General features: G+C 39.9%; 1 protein-coding gene across 1 annotated transcript; it reads left to right on the top strand.

Moving 5' to 3' along the window:
* The first annotated feature begins 1,226 nt into the window (after nucleotides 1-1,226).
* Nucleotides 1,227-15,075, top strand: LOC104483579 (carbonic anhydrase 3). Its single transcript, XM_010125404.2, has 7 exons — nucleotides 1,227-1,311; nucleotides 1,386-1,583; nucleotides 4,795-4,913; nucleotides 7,369-7,461; nucleotides 9,328-9,393; nucleotides 11,374-11,529; nucleotides 12,708-15,075. Exons 1-7 carry the CDS (start codon nucleotides 1,275-1,277, stop codon nucleotides 12,825-12,827), a joined length of 789 nt encoding a protein of 262 aa, XP_010123706.1. The 5' UTR covers nucleotides 1,227-1,274; the 3' UTR covers nucleotides 12,828-15,075.
* The last annotated feature ends 8,360 nt before the right edge of the window (nucleotides 15,076-23,435 follow it).

The raw sequence follows: 23,435 nt of genomic DNA on the forward strand, positions 1-23,435 counted from the left end.
CAATACAAAGGGTTTACAACCTCTCAAAGCTGCAGATTTTTTTTTCCATGCTACTTTCTGGTGCTGATGGGTACAAGCAGCATTTGAGCAAGTTTGCGGCAACTATGTTGGAAATCTCCATGGTTCGCGATGCTTCTTGGCTGACTCCCAAATATTTAGTTTGGGATATTATTTAGCTGGAGGTATGTAGTCTGAGGTAGTATTTAGCTCGAGGTAGATACAGTTGCAGCAGCAATAACATGGACTGACAAAGCCAAGGGAGACTGCAGTGAAGCTGGCATTTGAAAGAAAAGCTTTGAGTGTTCAACATAGATGGAGGGAGAAAGCCAACTATCACAACCATAGCGATCACTAACTCTCCATCATCCAAAAAACAGCTGTTTTCCTGACCTTAATATTGACTGCTAAGTTGCCTAATATGAGAAACACATTTGGTGTAGAGCTCCCAGCATGCAGAAGCAACTGGACAACGTCAAACCTGAATTTGACCAAATAGCTAGGAACAGCCTCATGGCAGAGGCTAGTTTTGCGTAACGGCACAGTTTTGCAGGCTATGAAATATCCTTTCAGGCAGATACCATGTCTTTCGGAGCCGTTAAACAGGAACATTTGTATTTATGGGAGGAGCTAACCCCAAGCTCTGAAGCCTGCCCGTCCTGGGAGCTTGCCCAAAAATCAGCCGGGTGGTCTTCACGCCTGCAACGCTGTCTGCAAAGAGGGGGAAAGCTGGGACGGGCTCCGGTGTTGCTTTCCCTTTCGTCTCTCTCGCCGCGTCCAAGCAGCAGGTCGGCTCTCCAGGCAGCCGCACGTCCACCCGAGCCCGCCTCCGCGTTCCTCCCTGGGGGGCCGCGGGCCGCTCCCACCAGTTCTGCCGCAGGTTCAGCACCAGCGCCCTACTGCCCGCTGCCCTCGGGGGGGGAGCAGCCCCCCCTCCCCCCTCTTTCCCACTCTCAGGATAGGGCGGGCTGAGGGGTGCCTCGTGGGAGGGGGATGAAAGCAGCCGCCGGCCCCCCCTGCCATCCCCCTGCTTCCCCCAGGGGGTGAAGAAAACGGCTCCCCCAGCCCCCGCCGCTCCCCACCGCCCCCCACCCCTTTCGGCCTCGCAACCTCCCGCCGCCGCCCTCCCCCTGCCCACCCCTACGGGGAGGACGCGGAGCAGCCGCGGTCTATAAAAAGCCCCCCGGGGCGGGAGGGAAGGAGGGAGGGACGGAGGAGGGCACCGAGCCGTCGGAGCTGCAGCGGAGAGCGAGGGTTCGGGCGCGGGTAGCAGCATCATGGCCCAGTCCGTGTGGGGCTACGACAGCGACAACGGTAAGTGGGGCCGCGGGGCCCCCAGGCGGGCTGGGGCTTAGCCGCCGTGACATTTCCTTGCCTTTCCCCCCCAGGACCCGACCGCTGGCATGAAAACTACCCCATGGCCAAGGGAGACAAGCAGTCGCCCATTGAGATCAACAGCAAAGACGTGCGGCATGACACTTCTCTCGCCCCTTGGCACGCCAGTTATGACCCTGGGGCAGCGAAAACCATCCTGAACAACGGGCGCACCTGCCGGGTCGTCTTCGATGACACTTTTGATCGATCAGGTCAGTTTCTGGTTCAGCTGTTGGGGGTTTGTTAGGAATTGAGGTTTGCAAGGCACCGGGAATCAATATTGCTCCTGTGGTACTTGGCCTACGGAGACTGGCAGGGAAAAATCATTTGGGTACATGAAAAAGGTGCTCCCAAAGTTTGTTCTGATGGATCCAGCCATGTTCACATCCACCATGGGTGTGACAGGGAGGCTGTAGCTGCAGGGCCATCCCTGGAAAACAGACTCAGCTGGAAGGTGGACTTCTCTTCCCCAAGTTACCTCCTTCAACATGGACACTGCATCCTCAGGTGTTGTGCAAGGGGACAGAGTGTCACCTGGAGGGTTTAGTGTGCACTCTGAGGCACTTCATAAACACAAAACTTGTGCATTTCCACCACCTGTGATCTTGATTTCTTCTGTTTGTATGAGAAGTCTTTAAGATCCTCCACAGCTTGAAAAGACTATGAAAATAGCATTTATGAAAGTAGCATTTTGTAGCTTCTGGAAAGCTATCAAACAGCTTTGTTATTTGATTGAGAGAGAGAGCAGTCTTGCATCTTTAAGTTAAATTGTTCAAAACTTTATTCCATAGCTGTATCAGTGTGTAGCTCTGAATGCAGACAGGCAACAACTGTCAAAATTAATAACAAATTCACAATACCGTATAATGCGAAGACATCTCAAGAGCATGCAGTATTGATCAGTCCTTTCTCAAGAAGGAAAGCAATCTAATTAATGGAAAACAGACTTACTTTCCATTGTATTTTTCTGCATCTACTTGGATGGTATTTGTATTGGGATTTTGTTCTTAGTAAGCTATATAATTAATGAAATATGTCTGCAGTACATTGAAAGATCACACTTTCTCTTTTTTATCTTGATGAGCGCATGGTTTCCTTGGACTCCTTTATTTACCATTACAGCTACCTGTTATTGTTCCACATCTCGCAGATGGAATCTGAACTATTTAGGTCAGGGACCATCTCTTTGTTATGTATTTGTATGTTGCTTTAGTATTTATTACCACAGTGGCCTCTGACAAATCATGCACTTTTGTTATAACACAGAATGCTCTTCCACAAACACTGCGTAAAATCAATGCCATGACTGAAAGCATGGGAAGTAAACTGATTAGGAACTTTTTCACATGGCAGTTCTGCTCTGTCTTCTTTGCAGCTTCCTAAAGGCTGAAATGCTTAGACAGAGGCTGCTCAAGAACTGTCTGCCCAGGAAGTGTGTTGGAGAAAGACCCTGATTTGGCCAAGAATAGTGCAGCCCTTGGTGCAGCCCATCCTCTAAGCCATCTTCCCTCCGTTCTCTCCCTGACTCTCCCCTTCCCATCATATCTGTTGTTCCTCTGGGCACCCAGTGTGCACATTCACTCCTTGCTGCTGTTACTAACTTTCTGCAAGCTGCTGGACAGTAGTTGAGGACTCAAGCCTTTCATAGGGATGTGTCTGACTGGAATCAAATACAAGGTCTGACAGCTCTGAAAATCCACATCAGAAAGCATTTCATAAACACTTTATTACCTTCATTTGTTGGCTTCTGTGGTGGCAACAGCTGAGGATAAGTAGTAGTCACAGATCTGATTTTAATTGGAAAAGGAAACCTAGCTTGAAGATAGCCTTTTTTTTTTCTGATCTAATCACATGGAAAACATTGAATGTTAAAAATATTTATTTTTATGCTAGAGAGATCTGTATACTGTAATTAAGTGCTGTTTCCAAGTGCTTCACAGTATTTGAGCACTGGAAAAGGCCACCTGTAAGAAGACTGCTACATGAGTTTCCAACTCTGATATTGATTTAGCTTGTAAATGTAGGTAGATCACATAAATTCAGCTCCTGAAAGTTCCTGCCTCCCATTGATGCTAGTGTGAAATGGCAAGCAAATACTTGTGAGGGTTTGAGCCTTAGAGTCTATGCCTTACTTTTCCTACATTTTAAAGGGAAACAATAGAATAATAATAATAAGGATGATAAGGATGATAATAATGATAGTGATGTGACATATTTTCCATTGAAGGCTCCTACAGAAGGCTTACTCAATACTGTATTGAGTTAGTTATGATAATTTATGTATGTATGAACAAACTCAAAAAATAAGAAGAACTCCATACCTAAAACTCAAGACAGTGCTTTGTTTCTGCCCCCCGAATGACTGTGACACCTGCCAATTAAAAAGAGAAACTGCAAAGTTAAACCTTGCTCTGTGTAGGTATTCCAACACATGTGATAGCAAGAATTAATATGAGACCATTGGGCACAAGAGGATTTAAATATTATTTCAATGTTAACTTTGAACTTCAAAGCTATTGGTAGAAGTTCAAACTTGAATGCTATTTAAACAAGGTCTTCTGGCACTGCAGTTGTGAACTGCATTATCAGCTTTCTGTGTAAGGAAACACGGCTCATTCCTGCCTTAGGTAATAAATGAAAAATATATTTGAGAGCTTGTCCTCTAAGCACTCCTGGCTCAAAAGAATCCCCAAACTGAAAGATCAGGTGTGGTGTGATGGTTTGAGAGTCAGAGTGGGTGTAAACTGTCAGACTGATGCATGGTCAGCAGTATTTGGCTAAGAACAGCAGAAATAGTAGCTTCTTAATCTGTTTCATTGGTGGCAATGTTAAATGTACACTAAAGCTTTTGATTGCTCAGGAATCACTTTTCTAACACATTTGACCTAAATTTTCTTCTCTTCCCTCACTTTCAAGAAACAGATCCTTTTTTTTTTCTTTTTTTTTTTTTTTAAGCAGCAAACTATGCTGTAACCGTTGTTTAGTTGTCTGAACTGTAAAAGGTATGTCAGTCATAGACTAAAGGTACATTTCAAAGCACCTTTGGGTTATTTTCACAGTCCTATCGCCAACCATTTCATAGCAGACCATTTCTTGACAAGAATCAGCTGTGAATACCTTCCTTCCCTCTCCACGTCAGGAACTATAGTCTGTCCACTTACCAAAAGAAAAGGGTCTTGTTGAGCAGCTGGGGTTTGATTCTGTAGTTGACTCAAAGCAGCTTCCACAGTTTTCACATCAAACAGGACACTGATAACAGAGTTCAGCCCCAATCTTGTAAACCAGTGAGTAGTGTTGTGACCCCCACTGCAATCAGCTGGATTTACAAGAGGTGCTCCACACTTTTGAAGTGTGAGTCCCCGTTCAGTAAACGTGAATGTCAGCGTTTTGTAGGCTAGTGTTGATGCAGATTATCAATTGCAGTGCTGAGAGGTGGGCCGCTCGTGGGAGCCTACCGGCTGCGTCAGCTTCACTTGCATTGGGGTTCCTCTGATGACCATGGCTCTGAGCATATTATAGATGGGGTGAAATATGCAGCAGAGGTAGGACTTATTTTTAATAGTAGTATTCAGTACTAACTGGAATTTGACTGATTGTGCGTCTGAACACATTAACCATTCTCCCTTTTGCAAATATTTAGCTATGGCTTTTTCTCTAAAATCTGTCTATGAGACTTGTGAATATTCATCAGCGTGCAGTGGGATAAGTTGCATCTGCCAACAAATGTATCTTTGCAAGTATGTATTAACATGGAATTTGCTTATTCAAGCAAGAGTTTTTGCTAGTATTTTAGAATGTTTTTAAAATATTTGAGACAAAGCGATCTGTTATTTCCAAATAAGAAGATCTGTTTTCTGCTGATATATATATATATATATATATATATGTTTTTTGCTTTTAGCGATTTCTGGTATAACTTTACTAAGTTAGTTTCAGAAAGCATTACTAATGAACAGAAAAACTCACTAAAAGTACATTTGATAAACTGACATTGAAAATTAGATCCACCTTAACACTGATTAAAGTGGTAAAGAGTGTCTCCTGATTTCTGAACATCTGTGTTTTAAAATCTCTGTGTTTATTTTTGGGAACTGTGGAGAACAGATGTTTGGGGTTTTTCTTTAATATAAACTACTACACTGTTGCTGTCCACATTTGCTAAAATTAGTGGCTGCTCTAGGCCCTGAAGACTTCTTCAGGTAATAAATATAATAGAATCATGGAATGCTTTGGGTTGGAAGGGACCTTAAAGATCATCTAGTTCAACCCATCTGCCATGGGCAGGGACACCTTCCAGTAGATCATGTCATTCAAAGCCCCATCCAGCCTGGCCTTCAACATTTCAAAGGATAGGGCATTCACAACTTCTCTGAGCAACCTGTTTCAGTGCCTCACTGCCCTCACAGTAAAGAATTTCTTCCTTATGTCTAAATCTACCCTCTTCCAGTTTAAAGCCATTACCCCTTGTCCTATCACTATATGCCCTTGTCAAAAGTCACTCTCCAGCTTTCGAGTAGGTCCCCTTTAGGTACTGGAAGGACGCTACAAAGTCTCCCCAGAGCCTTCTTTTATCCAGGCTGAACAGCCCCAGCTCTCTCAGCCTGTCCTCATAGGAGAGGTGCTCCAGCCCTCTGATCATCTTCATGGCCCTCCTCTGGACTTGCTCCAACAGGTCCATGTCCTTCTTATGTTGGGGGCTCCAGAGTGAATAAGTGAATTCACTATTGATGCTAGTGAATTACTAGCAAATATTACATCCTTCCTCCAACTTATTTGAAAATAGGCTCAAAATATATGCCTACACCCACAAAAGTCTGCAGCAGTGTTTTTCTGCCTTCCACCTTCTGCCTTCAAGGTGCAGAGCTTACAGAGGCTTTGCCCACCTATCATAGGAGAAAATTCAGGCAGATATTTTGCAGGGTCCGCATGCACAAACATTGCAGAGATGACTGTAGGTGATGGTTTGGGGCTTTTTTTCCCATTCCTTAGCCACGGCCAAACTGTGCTAGTGTTCTACTTTCTGTTGCTGACTAAACAGACAAATTCTGTTTCCTCAAGCTATTTCTTGGTTAGTTCAAGCACTGATTTTTTACATTGCTTTTGTTTGCAGTACTCAGGTATTTATTGACAGTGGAAGAAAGCCTAGAATGTATGAAATTTTGCTAGAATGCAACCAAAAATACATGGCTACTCCACCTTTACCCTTAGCGATGATATCCTTATCTTCAAGAGAAAAGAAACAGAGACCAATACATTAACTTATATTCATAGGAAATTTTTTTTTGTTATTTTAAATAAATGTGCTTAAAATAGTTTGAAATTTGCATTCAAAATATGCACCAGAGTCCTATTTTTTTTTGTATGGTCCTCTCTTCCTGATGCTACTTATTTTGAGATTTCACACTGCTGGTTGCAGCACATGTCAGAGCCAAAGATTTTCTGGAAGGAGATGTTAAAACTTGAAATATATCCTGGAAATACAGCATTGTTGAAAGTGGAAATTAGAAAGAAATGCTAGGTTATTATCTGCACTCCTTTCTAGTACAATGTGCCAAGAGCAGTAAGAGATACAAAACAATAATAGATGCACTACAGACAGCCCAGTGTAAATCCTTGAACTGATATCTGCATAACCTGAAAAATCTAAAAATCTACTTGAGATGAAGTCCATTTCAGTAGATGTTTTATGCACTGCATGTGTGCATGCCCTGTGCTTGCATTAAACTGTTTATAGTTGCACTGTCTGATTAATTTTGAAATGTATTGTGTGGTAAACTCAATTTTCTTTCCTTCATGCTTCAGTTAAACAGAAAGTGATGCTTTATAGAAAATGTGAGCATATGGGAGCATGGGAACAGTAATAGGAAATACTTACATATAATTTTCTTTCCTTACTTACTGTGTAGTGGAAACTTTTCTTAACTTCATTTAAAAGCTTGTAAGATTGTGCTGTTGGCAATTTCTTGCATTTACAACTGAGGTTTCATTGATTTTTAGTTACATATGGTGCACTGGAATCCAAAACACGGCAACTTTGCTGGAGCTTTGAAACAACCTGATGGTGTGGCTGTTGTGGGCATTTTTCTGAAAGTAAGTGGCAAATACGCAGTCTTTATAATTTTCGGTATTTTTCATTTTCTCTAGTTCCAGGGAAGAGGTTCCCATTGTTTTTCCCTGCACTGTATCATTTTACAGGAAAAATTCAAAGCGATGTACAGACTGAAGTCACGTATGTCCTTGGGCCCTCCAGATTCCATGCATTAATCTGTTCAGAGCTGACTTCTGACACCATTCGTGACACCAGCGGTAGATATCATGGTTGATATTGAACAAGAGACACACAACTTCAAGACTGGGACACTTGCTGACTTTGTCCCTGGTAGCTGACCAGCTCTTTGCTCTGGTGTGTACTGAGTGAGGAGGACAGTCTGCATAGGAGGAGTGTTTCCTCCTGCCCTTTGGCTGCTAGCAGGTTTTGTATCTGCCTGTCAGCAAGATTATGTTGACTGATTCCCTTCCTTGGTCTCTTGTTGATCCCCACATAAGCCGGGAATCAAAAAGAGTTCAACGAACCTGCTCAAAAAAAAAGAGAATTGATGGTGAAAGAAGTTCATTGAACATTTTAACCTTGAAATACAACAGCTTCATAACAAAACAATGCTGTACCAATATTTTCCAATTGATTTTTTTAATAAACTTAACAGAAACAAAGCAATCCTATTATCAAAACTGCATGTGGTCTAGGACACTGAGAAACGCTAACAGGCAGACAACCTTATAGTGATAAATTATGCAAACTTCAGCTATGTGGCTGTCATTTTACTTGCAGGTAGGCATTTCAGCTTGAGGACAGTGTCAGAGAATAGCTCTCCTTTTATTGTTTTATCACTAGTAAGCTGCATTTGTACAAGCAATAGCAAGTGGAAGTAATTAATTTTGTCACAGTGTCCCTGGACAGGCCAGATCCAATGTTATTTTAATTCTGTTACACTGTAAGCCAGCCTGACCTTTTCCTTGTGGTTAGTTTAAACTGAAGGTCAGCACCTGTCCAGATTCTCCCCTATGACTATGTCCTTCCGTTATTCTTTCTTTGTCATGTATTTGGGTCTATTTTAGGCTAAAGCTTTATCTTGTAAAACACAACTTAAAAAGTATAACATTATGTTCCTATTAACCATGATAAGGTCAGCGAAAAGGTCTAGAAAAGTAGTATCACTGTAGCTTGTCTGGCCTTCCTTGTTTCTTTGTTCCTCTTTGGTGTAGGAGCCATTGTTTTGCTCTGGGTTTGTCATATTCCATGACTGGGTTTTTGGATGTTGCTAAAAGAGAGATTGAATTATCTCCTGAAGAACTAATTTAATCTATCTTGGAACAAGACATGGCAATAACAGCATGTCTTATGCATACTATCTTTACTCTTCTGGGATGCAGAGCCATGTCAAAGCTTTTGGAGGTGCTGAATGTCAGGAACACAAACAATAAAGTGACCCCATAGCTTGAGGAGGTCATGACAGGAATCTCGTTGTATGTCTTACATCAAATCTGATCTGACTGCATAAGTGCTGCTGAATGTTTGAAGTGTCTGCAGCAGCTCTTCAGACTGTCAACATTTTGCTGAGTGCTTATACATCTCACAGGGGCTGTGGGTCACTTTCAAACCAGGAGCCAAGGGCTGGGCCCTGGAGGGTGTAGATGACATTGTCTGAGTGTGCAGTTTGTTGTTCCTCAGACAGTGGGAGATGCTTTGTAGAGTCTTTCAATGCGTTTTTAAATTGCAGAGCCAGTTACTTGAGTCTGCTATTCCAGATGTTCTTTTAACACATATAATTTTGTGTCAGTCTGTACTGGATGCCCTGACAGTATTGCTGCCTAACTTGACAGATGGGGTGTACTGAATTTTTTTCAAATACTGTGGAACATGATGAAAAAATACAGTCCTTGTACTTTGCATTACAGGTTGGAAAAACTCCCAAACCAGAGATGAAGAGAATTCTTGAAGAAATTGATAACATTAAGACCAAGGTATCAAAACAATTTTTGTGATATAATGTAGCTGAAAAGCAGCAGAAGCAAAACATTGCAAACCTATTGTAAACTGTTTTTCAACTTAATTAATGATATAAGGACTGATGCCCATACCTATTGCACAGATAAAACTGCAGAAGGGAGTTCTTCACAGAAGATTGTGACACTGCATCTACTGTTATTTAACATTATTATTTAACATAAACCTAACCTCTATGTATACTTTAGCAATTCTTCTTCATGATAAGCTTTATGATTCTAATGATGCTAAAAGAAAAGTGACTTTTTAATTTGACATTTAACGTACCAGTAGATCACTAGGACTGAATTTTACAAATTTTGTAAGTGTTTTCTTCCAAATCTAGTAGAATTTCTTGCATTTAATTTATGTATGTATGTACTGACATTGATATGCGGGTCTGAGCCTGAGATCTGTTCTCTCTTCATTTAGAATCCTATTAATTTTATTTTTTCAGCCTTCTCTTAGTCTTCGGATACAATTCAGTTCTTTCTGCTGAGGGAACTGAAGGTCATTTTTTGGCCATTTACACGCAGAAGAGCTTTGCCACAGTTAATAAAAAGTTGATCAATCACCCTATGTCATCATATAATGATGACAAGAGGGCATTGATATCCACTCCATTGTTTTCTATCTGAGACTGCCTAACGGGAGTTTTTATGATTTCTAACAGCAAAAAAAAATAGAAGTCTGATTTCCTGCATACAGATACTCTCTGTAGTGGTTCTGGAAAAAGCAACACTTGAAGAAAAGCAGAGAACGATAGGTGCATATGCAAACAACCACATCTTGTATTTTATCTTCTATACATATTTTCTTTCCTGTCATCACATATTTTTAAGCAAGATTATTTATTTTTCGGGAAGGATTAATTGCTGGTGTCACCACTGTATTTATTGCACATGCAGTTTCAATTACTGTGATACATTACAGGCAGAGGAGTTTCATGGGCACTGTGCTGTGTTTACTGAAAAAGCACAATTTTGTTTGTGAAGTTATTTGCAAACTCATATTAAACTTAGAGACTAGTTTTGTCAGGAAGATGTATTTGGAGTCTTGATGTTATTCTTTCTACCCATATTTTGTGCAAGGATATGTGGAAAATATTCAGCTCCTCCCATTGCACTTTGTAGGGTAATAAATACTCTATTTCCGTCTAGAGAAGATTCTCCATGATAGGAGAAGTAATTAGGAAGAATATATTTTGCTTTCCAGAACTGCATCCTAAATACCAGTAGAGAGTTGAACTTTCTTGTTTAGTTCTTGTCACCCTGAAGGGACAAGGAAGTCTCATCACACTCCTGTGGACATATTCTCTTAAGTGTCCTATTCGGTGGAAGAGAACTTTTCAGGAAGTGTTATCTGGTGTCTGGTGTTCTCCCTTGTCTGGTGATAATCACCTTTAGTTGTAAGACATTCAGGATCCAGTACTCTTCCAGGAAATATTTCAATTTTTCACATTAAGTGTAGTAGTGCCAACAAAAAGATTGAGAGTGTCACCATGACAATGTAATTAGAGCATAGTCTTGGGAGGAGAGAGGTGCAGAATTAAATTCCTTCAGATAGAGGAGAAGACTAACGAATCTGGAATAAATGCCTGGACACAGTTCGGTTGGCTAAAAAGGGTACTAGTGCTTGCAGTGCCACAATCTTTAGCTTTTATCCCAAGGGACCAAAAATAAAACAAAATTTTGATAATTCGACAATAGAAAAATGCAACAATGAATTTGCTTTGGTGCCACACAATTCAGTTTGTAATTTCTTTTAATTTATTAATGGAATAAAAATGTCAGTTATTATTAATGGCAGGGCAAATGCTTGACAGGAAGAAAAGGAGATTGATCTCTTGCATGAATCTTGACATTTAATTACTTCTTTTATAATAACATAGATACTGATGTCTTTTAAGATGCATATCCCTAGAGTTACTGCAGAGAATTATTTTTTGTTTCTCTAAGGGGAAAGAGGCTCCTTTTCAGCACTTTGATCCTTCAATTCTTTTCCCCAAATCTCGGGACTACTGGACCTACCATGGTTCCTTCACTACACCCCCCTGTGAGGAGTGTATCACTTGGATTCTTTTGAGGGAGCCGATTGAAGTCAGCTCAGACCAGGTAAACTCCACCTAGTTCTGCTACTCCTTTCCAGTTCTCAGCAGTGCCTCAGTATGTCAATGTGATGATTTGCAAGCCCAGTGTTACCTTACATTTTTTTGTAAGGAACGCTTTAGCTGAGGACTGTGAGAAATTGCCTGCAGAATGGACTGCTGAAATGGACTGTAAATCTGACCTCAAGAATCAGACTCTCTTCCTAGGCATCTCCTGGAATAGCTTCAGCAGGAGTGTTCTTGGGATCCTGAAAACCTGTGTAGGCAGAAGCGGCCCCAGCCACAAAATTCAGCCATTGCAGCAGCCTCAGATCATTCTCTGTGCTTCAGCATTAAGTGGCAAGTGAGACTAGCATTTAGCTGGTTTCCCAGTTTAAGAAATTGCTGGTCCAGATCTTGACTTCGTAAAATCTGCCAGTGAGAAGGATCAAACTAGCTAGAACCTGAAAACCTGAATGTTAATACAAATTAATGTACTAATTGTATTTATATAGCTCAAATGTGCATTTACCCAGGAAAAAGAATAGAGAGCCAGTCTGGATAAATTGACCTTCTTTGGTCTTGCGTTAAAACTTTTGGTTACTTATACTGTTTTCTATTTCAGCAGTACAATTCGGGGTATAGCCTTTTTACTGATTTGTCTGTTTTCAGAACAGATTCTGATTACATTCTGATGAAGGAATAACAATTAACAAAGCAACACTGAATTTTAAATTAATGACTGAACTCAATAATCCAGTTGGCATACATTTCTCTGCCTTACAGAACAAAGCATTCATGTCTACGGACCAGCTTTTTCTATCAGACTGCCTTGCATAGATGTAGATGTGCATCCTCCTTCGTGGACAGCTGTATTTTCACAAGTGATTTGACTGCAGTCCAGCTCCAGCAGGGTCACAGGAGGCCCCTACCTTTTTTCCACATTGTGAGGGTGGGTCAGGGAAAAATCCAAAAGAAGCCCAGGCAAGGGTCAGATGATGCACTGTTCTGTGGATGAAGAGTGTAAAGATCCACAGAAATAGTGCTAGCTGTTGGACTGCAGTGATCTCTACCAATAATCTCTACCAGTATGCTTGTCATTGTGTAAGAAAATTCCTTTTCTGTCTCAGAGTTTGTCCTAAGCATCAAGGTCCACACTGCCTTCAGGTGAATTCACATGGACACTTTACTTTTTCTTCTCTGCAGATGGCGAAGCTCCGTAGCCTTTCCAAGAATGGTGAGAATGAACCTGTGAACCCACTGGTTGATAACTGGCGTCCACCTCAGCCTGTGAAGGGCAGGATAGTGAGAGCCTCGTTCAAATGAAGTCTCAAGTCTCACTCTGCTGAACCTGAGTGAGAAAATCCCTGCATCCCAAAGTGTAGTTAGTTTTTGCTGTCTACTGCTTTTCCTCTGGATCCAGATCTGTGTTTCTCAGCTTGAAATTCTGAGTGGTAAAACTGAATCTGATTTTGAAAGCAGAAAAAAATACTGTATGCAAATACTAACCTTAACAAGGAAATGAGACATATACGTGAGTCTTGACCACAAATGCCTCGGCATTTGTGATAGTGTCACTTTTTTGCCATGTGATCTTGGAAGAAAAATGGGCTCAGTTTCAATATTTAAAATGAATTTCAAAGGAAATGTAGTAAAGGCAGAAAAATGAACCAGTAGTTCAGGAAAGCAGAAATAACAGTGGGTCAACTGTACATGAACAGGAGGTAAAATACCTGCTCCTACAGCATCTCTAGTAGTGATCTTCATCAGATATCCCACCTCAAGTGCGAACATCCAAAGAATAAGCTCTTCTTTAACATACCAGATTTTTCCCTCCCTTTGTTGTTCATAGTTTCTTACCCAAGGTTAGATTAGTATTCTGGGGATGCAGTCAGGCATTCTCAGCTTCTGTGTGTGAAGAAGAAAAGATACCTTGCTGTCATTTCAGCATTTTCTGTCTTTGCCACATCCTGCTGCTGCCCATTGATCTTTTCTTCTTTTCACTGCTGCTGTTACTTCACCCATCCAGCTGTGGAGTGCTGTTGGTATCATGTTGCCTTATATTTAGTGTAGCAGCTTTAGGATTGCTGAGGGGGAAGTGCCTTTGTTCTGCTGCTCTCTGTTACTTCCCAGGATGATGGATTTTTAGTTTTGATGCTGTGCCTGTTTTTTTTTATTTTTGACATCTTAGTTTGCATATTAATGATTTCACCTATTATGGATTTTGTTGTGTATGGAGGGGGTCTTTGTGGGTAATTTGTATGTGTCATTTGTCTTCCTCGCTACTGAAAAATCCAGGTTAAGTCACCTAAGTGTTTGTTTATTGTGACTCTGTGTAGTTAGAGACTCTAAGCAGAGTCTATTTAGCTCTCTTACTTTCTGGGGAGACACATGAGCTCGCACAGATGATCTGAGCAAGGAATCAGTGGCAGACTGAAACTTCTAAACTATCTTCCCCTGTCCTTCATCATGTAAATATCATCATTTCAGCATGCTTCCTAAACTGCATTATACAAGTCCCATCGGGGTTGAACCCACATGCAGACTATGTGAGCAAAGGTCTGCTATGTTATATTCACCATCAGGGTCATTATTCAGTATTGTACTTACAGGAGATTGGGTGGTCAAAGATGGTGTGTAAAGCCTCCTAAAAATGAAGGATTTGATTAAAAAAAAAAAAAAATTGAAGTCAATTCTGGATTCTCTGTATTCCTCTAACTCATCAATAGGTGGCAGAGGGCATTCTTCTGGAGATGTTGCAACAAATATGTTCAGAGCAACATTTGTAAGGGAGACATCAAAGTCTGAAAAAAAGAAGGGTTACAACTGGCTAGAACAAGCATTTCCCAGTTCTCCTTCACTATTTCACATTTCACCTTTACTAGAAAAATGGTGCTTCAACAGGGAAGTAATGAATGGGCAACATTGGACAAATTCTACTGTTATTACCAGCAGAATCCAGTGAGAATTCAGGAATGAAACTGAGGGCAGAGTTTGATCCTTTGTATTCATTTAGAAATGTTCGAAGAATTGCTGAATTTCCATTGAGAATTAATATTTCAGTTTATTAGAAGTGTATTTTCCTTAGTATAAAGCAGACTCATTTTAAAAGCCAAGTTCATGTCAGCAGAAACTGAAGTATTGATTGAATCCTGTTTACAAATGTTTTGACATTGGCTTAATCTTATCAGAAGATCAGCTTTTGTATTACACGAGTGCAACACTTGCAATGGTATTGATTCTAAGAGTCTCTTAGATCTTCTTTAAACTCCTGTACATCTTCTCAACACATAAAAATGTTTCTACAGAAAGCTCATAAGCAACATTTTTTTCTACTGTGCTATGTCTTACGTATAAAATTTCTTCTCCTATCCATATGCAGTTCATCTTGGTGTTGAGAAAATTTCAACACAAATAACTGAGACAAGAGTTTGCATCTTTCTACATAAAAGCCATTAACTTTGAGGTTTTAATCTCTCGTTATTGGGGCAATATAACAGGATTAGTTGCCTGCACTTGAAACAACAGCTTTTGTGTTTTCAGAGAACCAATAAATTGAGTTATATAAAAAATGGATTTCTGTTTTTATTTCTAATGCTGGATGATGATTGAAAGTAGCAAGAACTTTCTAGAAAACCTTGCTACTCTTTTCTTTGATACATATGCTTGTAATACAAGGGTGGACAGACACTCCAGTAATTGCCTTTTTAGCTGTTGGAGTTTAGTTTAATATCTCATTCTGGTTTCTGTCTCTCCAGTCAAACAGATTCTCAAAAATATGAGATGTCAGAACAGTATCACTTCTTCTCTGTTTTCAGGTTAAAAAAGATTATTTACTTCTTGCCTGGACACAAAGATTTTCTTACTTCTTCCCAAAATTCATACATTCATGTATGATTTTGAATATCACTAATTCGGATATGAATTTTGGTTTCTTGCAACAAGCACATGGATCATTTAGCTAAGTGTTACATCATTCTGAAATTTCCTGATTAATTTACACTCTTTAAGCACACAAATTAAACTTGTTAAAGTTAAATAGTATCTTAATTGCCCACAAAATCAGATACTGACTGTGCTTTGCTTTATTTACATGTTTCCTCTACTGCTTTTGAAAGACAGAACAGGCAGAAGTTTATCAACTACTGACAGTAGTTTTGGTTCCAGCAGCAAATGCATGCTTTGGATGTTGGCACAAACAAAAATACAGTCTGAAATACATGTTCTTCCCTCATGCATTTGCTCTGATTCCATTCTGTCTTCAAACTATTACTACACAAAAGCATCAACCTCATTGCAAATATGCTTTATACTTTTGTTTTTCTCTTGAAGAATAAAGCATATATAGTTTTGTTCCATTGCCTTTCTCCCTTTGACTAATAGTGTAGCTTAGTATTGATTACCTTGGTAACAAACTAAGAAATGTTATGTGCTGTCTCATCTATCTTAGAGAAAAAAAAAAGCCTCTAGGCACTGACTAATTTTTTTAAAAAGTAAAAATTACCCTAATCAGTGTGGCACACTAAATCCTTTACTACTTTAATGTATTTAATGTATATATTAATTTCAACAGGGCAGGCAAACGGTTGAAATGAATTACCACTTACTGGATTTTGACAGACACTGAAACACTCCCAACTTCCCACACCTCACAAGAGCAATTACTAGAAAATTAAAAGCTTATTCCTACAGATTCAAAGCTTTTTTTATTAAGTGAAACAAATTTCCCACCAGCTGTGGCCATCTTTCAGTCAGGTGTAAATTCATAACTGAACTGTGAATTCCTGGTAGGACCCTAGGTATACAACTAACTATCATTATGCATTTCTACCACAAATTGAAAATAATATTTATTATTTTTACTATATCTCAAAGGAAGAGTCTTCTGGATCTGCTTGCTGGTGTTTATCTGCTGAGTAATCAGAATTAAACACTGTTCATACTGTCAGTGAGTTCAGCAAAATAAAACAATGTCTATTTCTTCCTGAGGCATTTTGTCCCCTGCCTCAGCAAAGGAAGTAGCTATGCAATGTGTGTTGCACACTGCCTTTCATCTCAATGAATTCTGGCATTCATCTTTGTCAGTACTGCAGCACAAAGCAAGTATTCAGGAATTATTTTATTTTGAAACCCAAGAATTTCGTATAACATAACACCCCCCCCCCCAAAAAAAAAAAAAAAGAACTTCTTTTCAATTTAGGTCTGCTGTACATGTCGATTTGAAAAACTGTGTGCTAAGATGAAATTGACCAGTTCAGGGTTATTTGTGAGGGAGAAATAGAAAGACTGTAAAGTTTTGTGTTCATTAAAACACAGAAACAGATTTGAATACAGATGGAGACTTTGTGATATTACTAGAAAAATAAACACCAGCAGAGTATTGTTATTATAGAAAATTTAAACTTTCTAAATTTGGACTGGACAGCAAAATGCTTGCAAGAATGTGTAGAATTCACTTAATCTTGTATATAACAAATGACAGATTTCTTTATCAGTTAATCATGAATCCAATAGGAGATTATATGCTATGCAATTCTGGTTTGGATTTCAGTGAACAAGTGTGCTTGTCCTTGAAATTAATCTTAGATTGATTATTGCAAGTTCCTTGCATTCAAATTAAAAGAAGAACAGGTAAGATTGCCTCTTCAAAGCTTTTAATTTCTAAAGGGCAAATTTTCAGTATTTGTGTAAATGCAAGTTAACTGAACTGAAAAAGACCATGCACTTGAATGAGGAAAACAGTTACTATTCTTTAAAGCAAAAACTTCTAAAATCTCTGGAACTTACATTTCAAACCACAGAAGCAGAACACTGCACTTATGATGAATAATGACCAAAAAGGCTATTGGGAGTAAGTGACAGTAAGAAATGAAAAGGCAAATCATTAGCCAAGGAAAAGTGTATCTTTGATGTCAGAGATCATATAAGTAAAGTTACCTTTGTCAGAAGTAATATCTATTCTTACTTTTGAAAAAAATATATAGTAGATGGAAAATCAGCCATAAAAGGGAAGATGGAGAAGAAAGAAATCCACCTTCTATGCAGTCAGGATGAGGCGAAGATAACCTAAGTGCACAGTCTAAATGAATACCTCACCTTCAATGACTTCAATGCACATCCCTGCAAATCAAGAAGCATTGATAGGAATATATATATATGAGAATGAAAATTATCATTAGGTGAGATGGTAAATTAAGTAGGACAGTAGAGCATACTTCATCCAGTCAAAGGAGCTGTCTCTCCTTCAGAAAACTGAAAAGATTGGCATAATAAATTGCAACACCTCTGTTAAGAACTCTATTTAACAAGATCTCCCTGGAGATGGCATCCTGCCTTTCTAAGAGAAAAATCCAACAGGAAGGTTGGAAGTGATGATGCCATCAGGTATGCAGAAGAAGCAGTCACACTACTGAACCATACCTGGACTTAGCACAAGCAGGAGTGCTTATAGAGAATGGTATCTGTACGTGAATTCTTGAAGTAAGTCTCACTGATTGTGCCACTAATTCTGCAAGCCAGAGGTGTACATTAACTCATGCCTTTGCAATTCTGTCACGCCATTGGTAAGCAGAATATCTAGTAGGTGTTAGGAAAAAATATGCCTTTGGTGAATTTGAGTAGCAGGCTGGAGCTCTTATATTGTTACTAATATCTTGCAGAAGATCTGTCAGAAAACTGTTGAAGTGCCTTCCTGGAGTTAGACCAGCTGCCTCACTGGGCTAGACCAGTGAGACCAGGGACCAGTTCTCTCAGACCTGTATGGTCATGATAATAAAGATTTACCGCATTAAGATTTTAAATTCTTCCAGTTCCTCCCAGTATTTTTTTCTTTTTTACTGACATTCCCACCATTCATCCTACCTTAATTCCATAGACAATGCAAGCATCCTTACTGAAAACTGAGGTGAAGGATGATTATTGCCTGATTTGTACTGTTCATTTTCCGTAGCCCACATGGTGGAGCCAGTTCCTCAACATTCACATTTTTGGCGTCGCTTGCAGCTAAGAGGAGGTCCGCGCTGCCATACAGTGCAGATTCCTCTAAGCCAGCAGGAGTAACTAAAAAACATTGAAACAAATGCAGTTTATCCAAATTATTATTGGCCTACGAAAGCCTATGTTTAAATAAATGTTGATAGTAAGGGACTGGTATCCATTTTGATCTAAAAAGCTTTTATATTGTGCCTGCATGTTTATGCATGAAAAGTCTATGTATATAAGTGCTTTTGCTTCTATAGGCTGAGAAAAGTCCAGTTAATTCCATTTCTAAAGTCCCAAAGAATCCTATAACAAGGTAAGAGGAGCTACAGATTAAGCTCTTTCACAGATATGCACCAAATTGGTCGCTGATTTGAGTAATTATGAGACCAGGACTGCAGGACACATTGCCCTGCATACTGGTAATAGCCTGACTGTCTAACTCTTTCAGTCTACAGAGCCCTTTTCTCTCTGCACATGATCTCTCAGTCATCCTGTGTGGTTACGATAATTTCTCCACTGAATTAAAAAGAAAGACATTTCCATTAAAGTTCTCTTCTTTCAAAGAACAGTGATTTTTTTTTTTCTTAACACTGCAGGCTGACAGCCATTGAGCAGCCCTAATTTAAGAGCTCCCACAGCGTTGTGTATTGTCTGTGTAATAAATCTCTGTTGGAGAAAGAGTAGAATCAAGAAATAATTTTTCTTTGTCAGACATCATTGAGCAATGGATGGCATCAGTGTCGTCTGCAGTGTACCTAAATTTACAGCTAAACAAATGCTGCTGACCCTTGAATAAACAGATGAAAGTTGATTTGTGCCCAACAGTGTGTAAGACCTATAATTGAAACACTGATTTCATTGTCTCTGTTGGGAAAGGTAGGGGATGCAAGTTTAGAAACAATACTTTCCATGCCTAATGTCTTAGAGCACGTTGCTATAACTTCCACCGCTGAAAACTCTGAAAAAGGCACACAGTGTAATTTAAATAAAGTTGAGGATATGGAACATGCCTTCTGCCTTTAAAGTAGCAGTTGTGCTAGGACTTAGATTAAAGAGAATATGGTACTGTACTAATTAACAGTGAAAATAATTACATTCTTATACTGGTGCCCATCATCAGACTATTTCAATGCCACTATAAGAAGACCCATAAAATATTCTGAACATTCTCAACCAGAGTTCCTCTATTTGCTTCCCATAGCCTTAAAAGACAAAAATCATCATATTTGCTGTGGATACAGGCTTCTCCTCCTCCTCTTAGAAGTGATGGGGAGCAAAGATGTAAGGCAGAGATTCTTGCTTGGCATTTCTTTACAAAAGCAACTTCTTGCTGGACCCTGATTGTGATCTTTTACCCAGGGATATTATCTGAGTTACACTGAGTTCTTCCTTCTGTTGTTTCATGTTCCAATCAATTTGAACTTTCAGTGGTTAATATTTAATAGCATAAAATAATTAAAATTTATTAGTTAAATTTCATAAAAGTGAGCATTGCCAGCCAATTATAATTTATGGAAACCTGACAAAATCTGCTGCTCATGGTGCTTTGCTGAGCTCAACTGTCCTAGTTATTCACTGTCATCCATGCTGGAAGCAAGGTGTTCCCTTGTCACAGGATCTGACTGAAGGGTTAGCCATTTTTAAATATGTTTCTGGCATGCTCTTGCTCTGTAATTCTCTAAATGCTGAACAAAAAGCAACACTACATTAGAGTAATCTCTTTTTTTCTTTCTTTTTTTTTTTCTTGTTGTGCTGAAATGTCTTTAATCGGGAAATGAAGTCCCATGATTCAGATTTGCCTGGAACAGCCTCACAGTAATGTTTAGGTAACACTACATGTAGAACCGTAAAATTCCAAGTTAAACAGTGGATCCATTTATAGAATTGTAAGGTCCAGTTCATAATGCACCTGTTCAATCTTCACTTGGCAATATTTACTGCGACTGAGCTGTTGAATAAAAGACATCCTCTAGAACTTCTTGACTGGCTAGACATTGTGAATGTAAGTGCACATATTTCCATGACAGCAAGGGAACTCAAGAATACCTTATGTGGCAGGAAGAGGAGCGGATTAATTCCATTTATGCATGTATAGAGAAAAATTCATGACCAGTCAATAAGCGTCATAGCAATGCATGGTTATAACCAGTCAGAAGAAGACAAGCTGTTGAATATCTCCTTGCCTCGGCTTCTGACTCACTGTCTGGTCTGTCTGATGCACAAAAAATGTCAAGCTTCCCTGATTGGAACTGGTGGAGGGAATATGTGAGAACATTCACATAATCTTAAACTAGGATGTGGAGTTTTGCCAAACAACCCAGATGGATAAGGCATAAGGCAGTATTACCTGCAGAAAGCTTTCCCATCTACTCCTTGTGTCTGGAAATCTCTGTATAATCCATCTATCTTGTTAGTGTTTGCTGGATTTTATGATCTGATTCTATTTTTTTCCATCACTACATGAATACTTAGTTAAAGCATACAAATAACTTTGTTATTTACAATTACTCTGTTGCACCTGGGGAAGAAAATGGCATGGCCTTCATCATAACAGAAGTTAAATCCAACTCCATAAACACAATTACAGTGGCCACAGCCCAGAAACCCCTCTCACTTATGTTTCCAAAATAATCTATGGCTCAGTGTTACGTATCCAGCCTCAGGTCTTGCTTGTTTCTCCTTGTGCTTTTCTATGTATATATACTCGATAAGACCAGCAGAGTATTTCACCAGACTGTCTCCTCGGTTATCTGTCTTACTGCTTAACTTGTGCCATGATTGTCTGTAGTAGCAGACTCTGTTTTAGAGTTTACTGTAATCACTTTTTTTTTTTTAATTTTGAGGGGCCCTTCCACAATCAGTCCTTCTCCTGGTGATGTTTTCTTGCTTACCTATGTCTGGACTAAAAAAAAAGCATGGTTCCCTTTGCACAAGAGATGGTCACTGCAGGTTGCAAACTGGACTGGCATAACAAATATGGACTTGTTGGGGTTTTTTGTACAAGCAGACTGACAAAGACTTGCCAGACTTGTTGGAGTACTTTATGAGCTCCCTGCACTAGGCAGCAGCCTGGCAGACCCATCTAATGAGCACCAAGTAGACTTTTGCAAATAAGATCTTTCTACAGAAACAGGTTTCTGGTTTATCTTGCATTAGCATCGCCACTACGGTAGCAATACAAACTGTTTTCCCGAACCTAATGTGGTCCTCTGCCCATCTAGTAATATATTTCTTGGGCATGTTTTGGTTGTTCAACCTAGCCCGCTGATATTCAATGAAGCAAATCTGTCAGCTCTGACAATTAAACATGGGCGATGCATGTGTGTGTGCGTGTGTGTGCGCGCATGCGCATGCAGAAGCAAATATTTTCCAGGGCTTTGAAAGGAACTGAAAGGTAGCAGGCAAAACAATGCAGTCAACAGAAGTGGCTGGATGGCATTCAGAAAGTATCCAAATGAGCTCACAATTATGTGTTGTAGCTGCACTGCATTGCAAAGTGGGTAGATGGGAACATATGCTGAAATATGGCAAGTGTTTTTCCCAGCGTTCCAGTCAAGACTGCCAATGCATTTTTAACATTCACCTAGATGTGTTTACTTGGGGTTTTTTTCTAATTCATCCATGGACAAAAATCTTTACCTAAGAGTGTGACAAGATTACTGACACTGACAAAATTTGCATTTTTTCTTGTTTCAGTATAGTTTTGTTCATGTGAACTTTTTACTAATGTAATGGAGCGGAGTATTCCATAGCAGCTCTGGGATTTTGTAGATCAGTAGCAACAAAAATAGAATAAATCCTATCAGAAAGATATTTCATAGAACTATCTCCTCTTAGTCTGTAAGTATCAGATTCTGCTCTTTGACAATAGAAACTGAGGGGAAAAATGAGGATTGTGACATAATAGCAACATTATGTTGTTCTTTTTATTTTGGCAGACAAAGATCTGGTTGTTGATAGGTTTCCATTCATGCCTACCATGTTTTCCATAGCCTGGCACGAATTTCAGTGAAGTGGAAGGCATATGACAAACGGGCTTCTTGGCTGTGACATGTCACACCAACTATGGCATGCTCAAAGAAAAGCAGCGTGTGAATGTCTTTTGCACACTGCCAGGCGTGCTATGCGCAATCAGCTGCAAAACAATATGGTGCTTTCTGCAGTTTCTTTTTTGTTGTATTATTTTCCACAAATTCCTAATAAAAATAGAAGGTATGTTATATTAACATTTGTGGTAGGCACAAAACAAGCATTCCAAAACTGTTCTGCAATACGGTGCAATCGTTCTGCAGTCAGGCACTGAGCTGAGACAGAATTAAAGCAGATACATCTTAGCCTTCTCTACTGGCTGCAGAAATCCAGCTCTCTCAGCTTCTCCTTGCCTGTCACGTGCTCCAGCCCACAGACTCTCTTGCTGCCCCTCCACTGCACTTCCAACATTTATTCAATGTCCTTCCTGTACTAGCAGGCTCAAAATTGGGCTCCAAAAGCAGATGCATGGGTGTTGAAGACAGGGAAATTACCACTCCTACCAATCTGCTGGCTACGGTCTCGTTAAAGGAGCGCAGTGTGTATCACAGCAAGGGCACACCATTGACTCATCGTCCATCCATCCACCAGGATCTCCGTGCCCTTTTGTGCAAAGCTGCCTGCTGGCCAGTTGGCCCCCAGCACGTCCTGGTGCAGGGAGGTTGTTCCTCCCCAAGTGCAGGACTTTGCATTGCCTTTGTGGAACTTCATGAGGTTCCTGTCAGCCCATTTTTCCAGCCTGTCTGTGTTCCTCTGGTAGCAGACCATTATTTCATCCTTGACCTTGCTGAGGGTGTATTTTGTGCCGCTGTTTAGGCCATTAAAGTTTTGCCAGTAAATAAAACAAATGAAATTTCACTCCAGGACAATAATGGATACTCCACTGTACCAAATCTTGTTCATAGTATCTGAATAAGAAGGTAC

The sequence above is a fragment of the Chlamydotis macqueenii genome, chromosome 2 (genome assembly GCF_036417535.1).
Source record: "Chlamydotis macqueenii isolate bChlMac1 chromosome 2, bChlMac1.mat, whole genome shotgun sequence".
NCBI classification, from domain to species: domain Eukaryota; kingdom Metazoa; phylum Chordata; class Aves; order Otidiformes; family Otididae; genus Chlamydotis; species Chlamydotis macqueenii.

What these genes read in the sequence shown, in the direction of transcription:
- LOC104483579 (XM_010125404.2), top strand. Translation starts at nt 1,275, where the DNA reads ATGGCCCAGTCCGTGTGGGGCTACGACAGCGACAACG. An exon ending in GGGCTACGACAGCGACAACG is followed by an intron (nt 1,312 to 1,385) that starts GTAAGTGGGGCC and finishes TTTCCCCCCCAG; the next exon opens with GACCCGACCGCTGGCATGAA. An exon ending in GGGTGAAATATGCAGCAGAG is followed by an intron (nt 4,914 to 7,368) that starts GTAGGACTTATT and finishes ATTGATTTTTAG; the next exon opens with TTACATATGGTGCACTGGAA.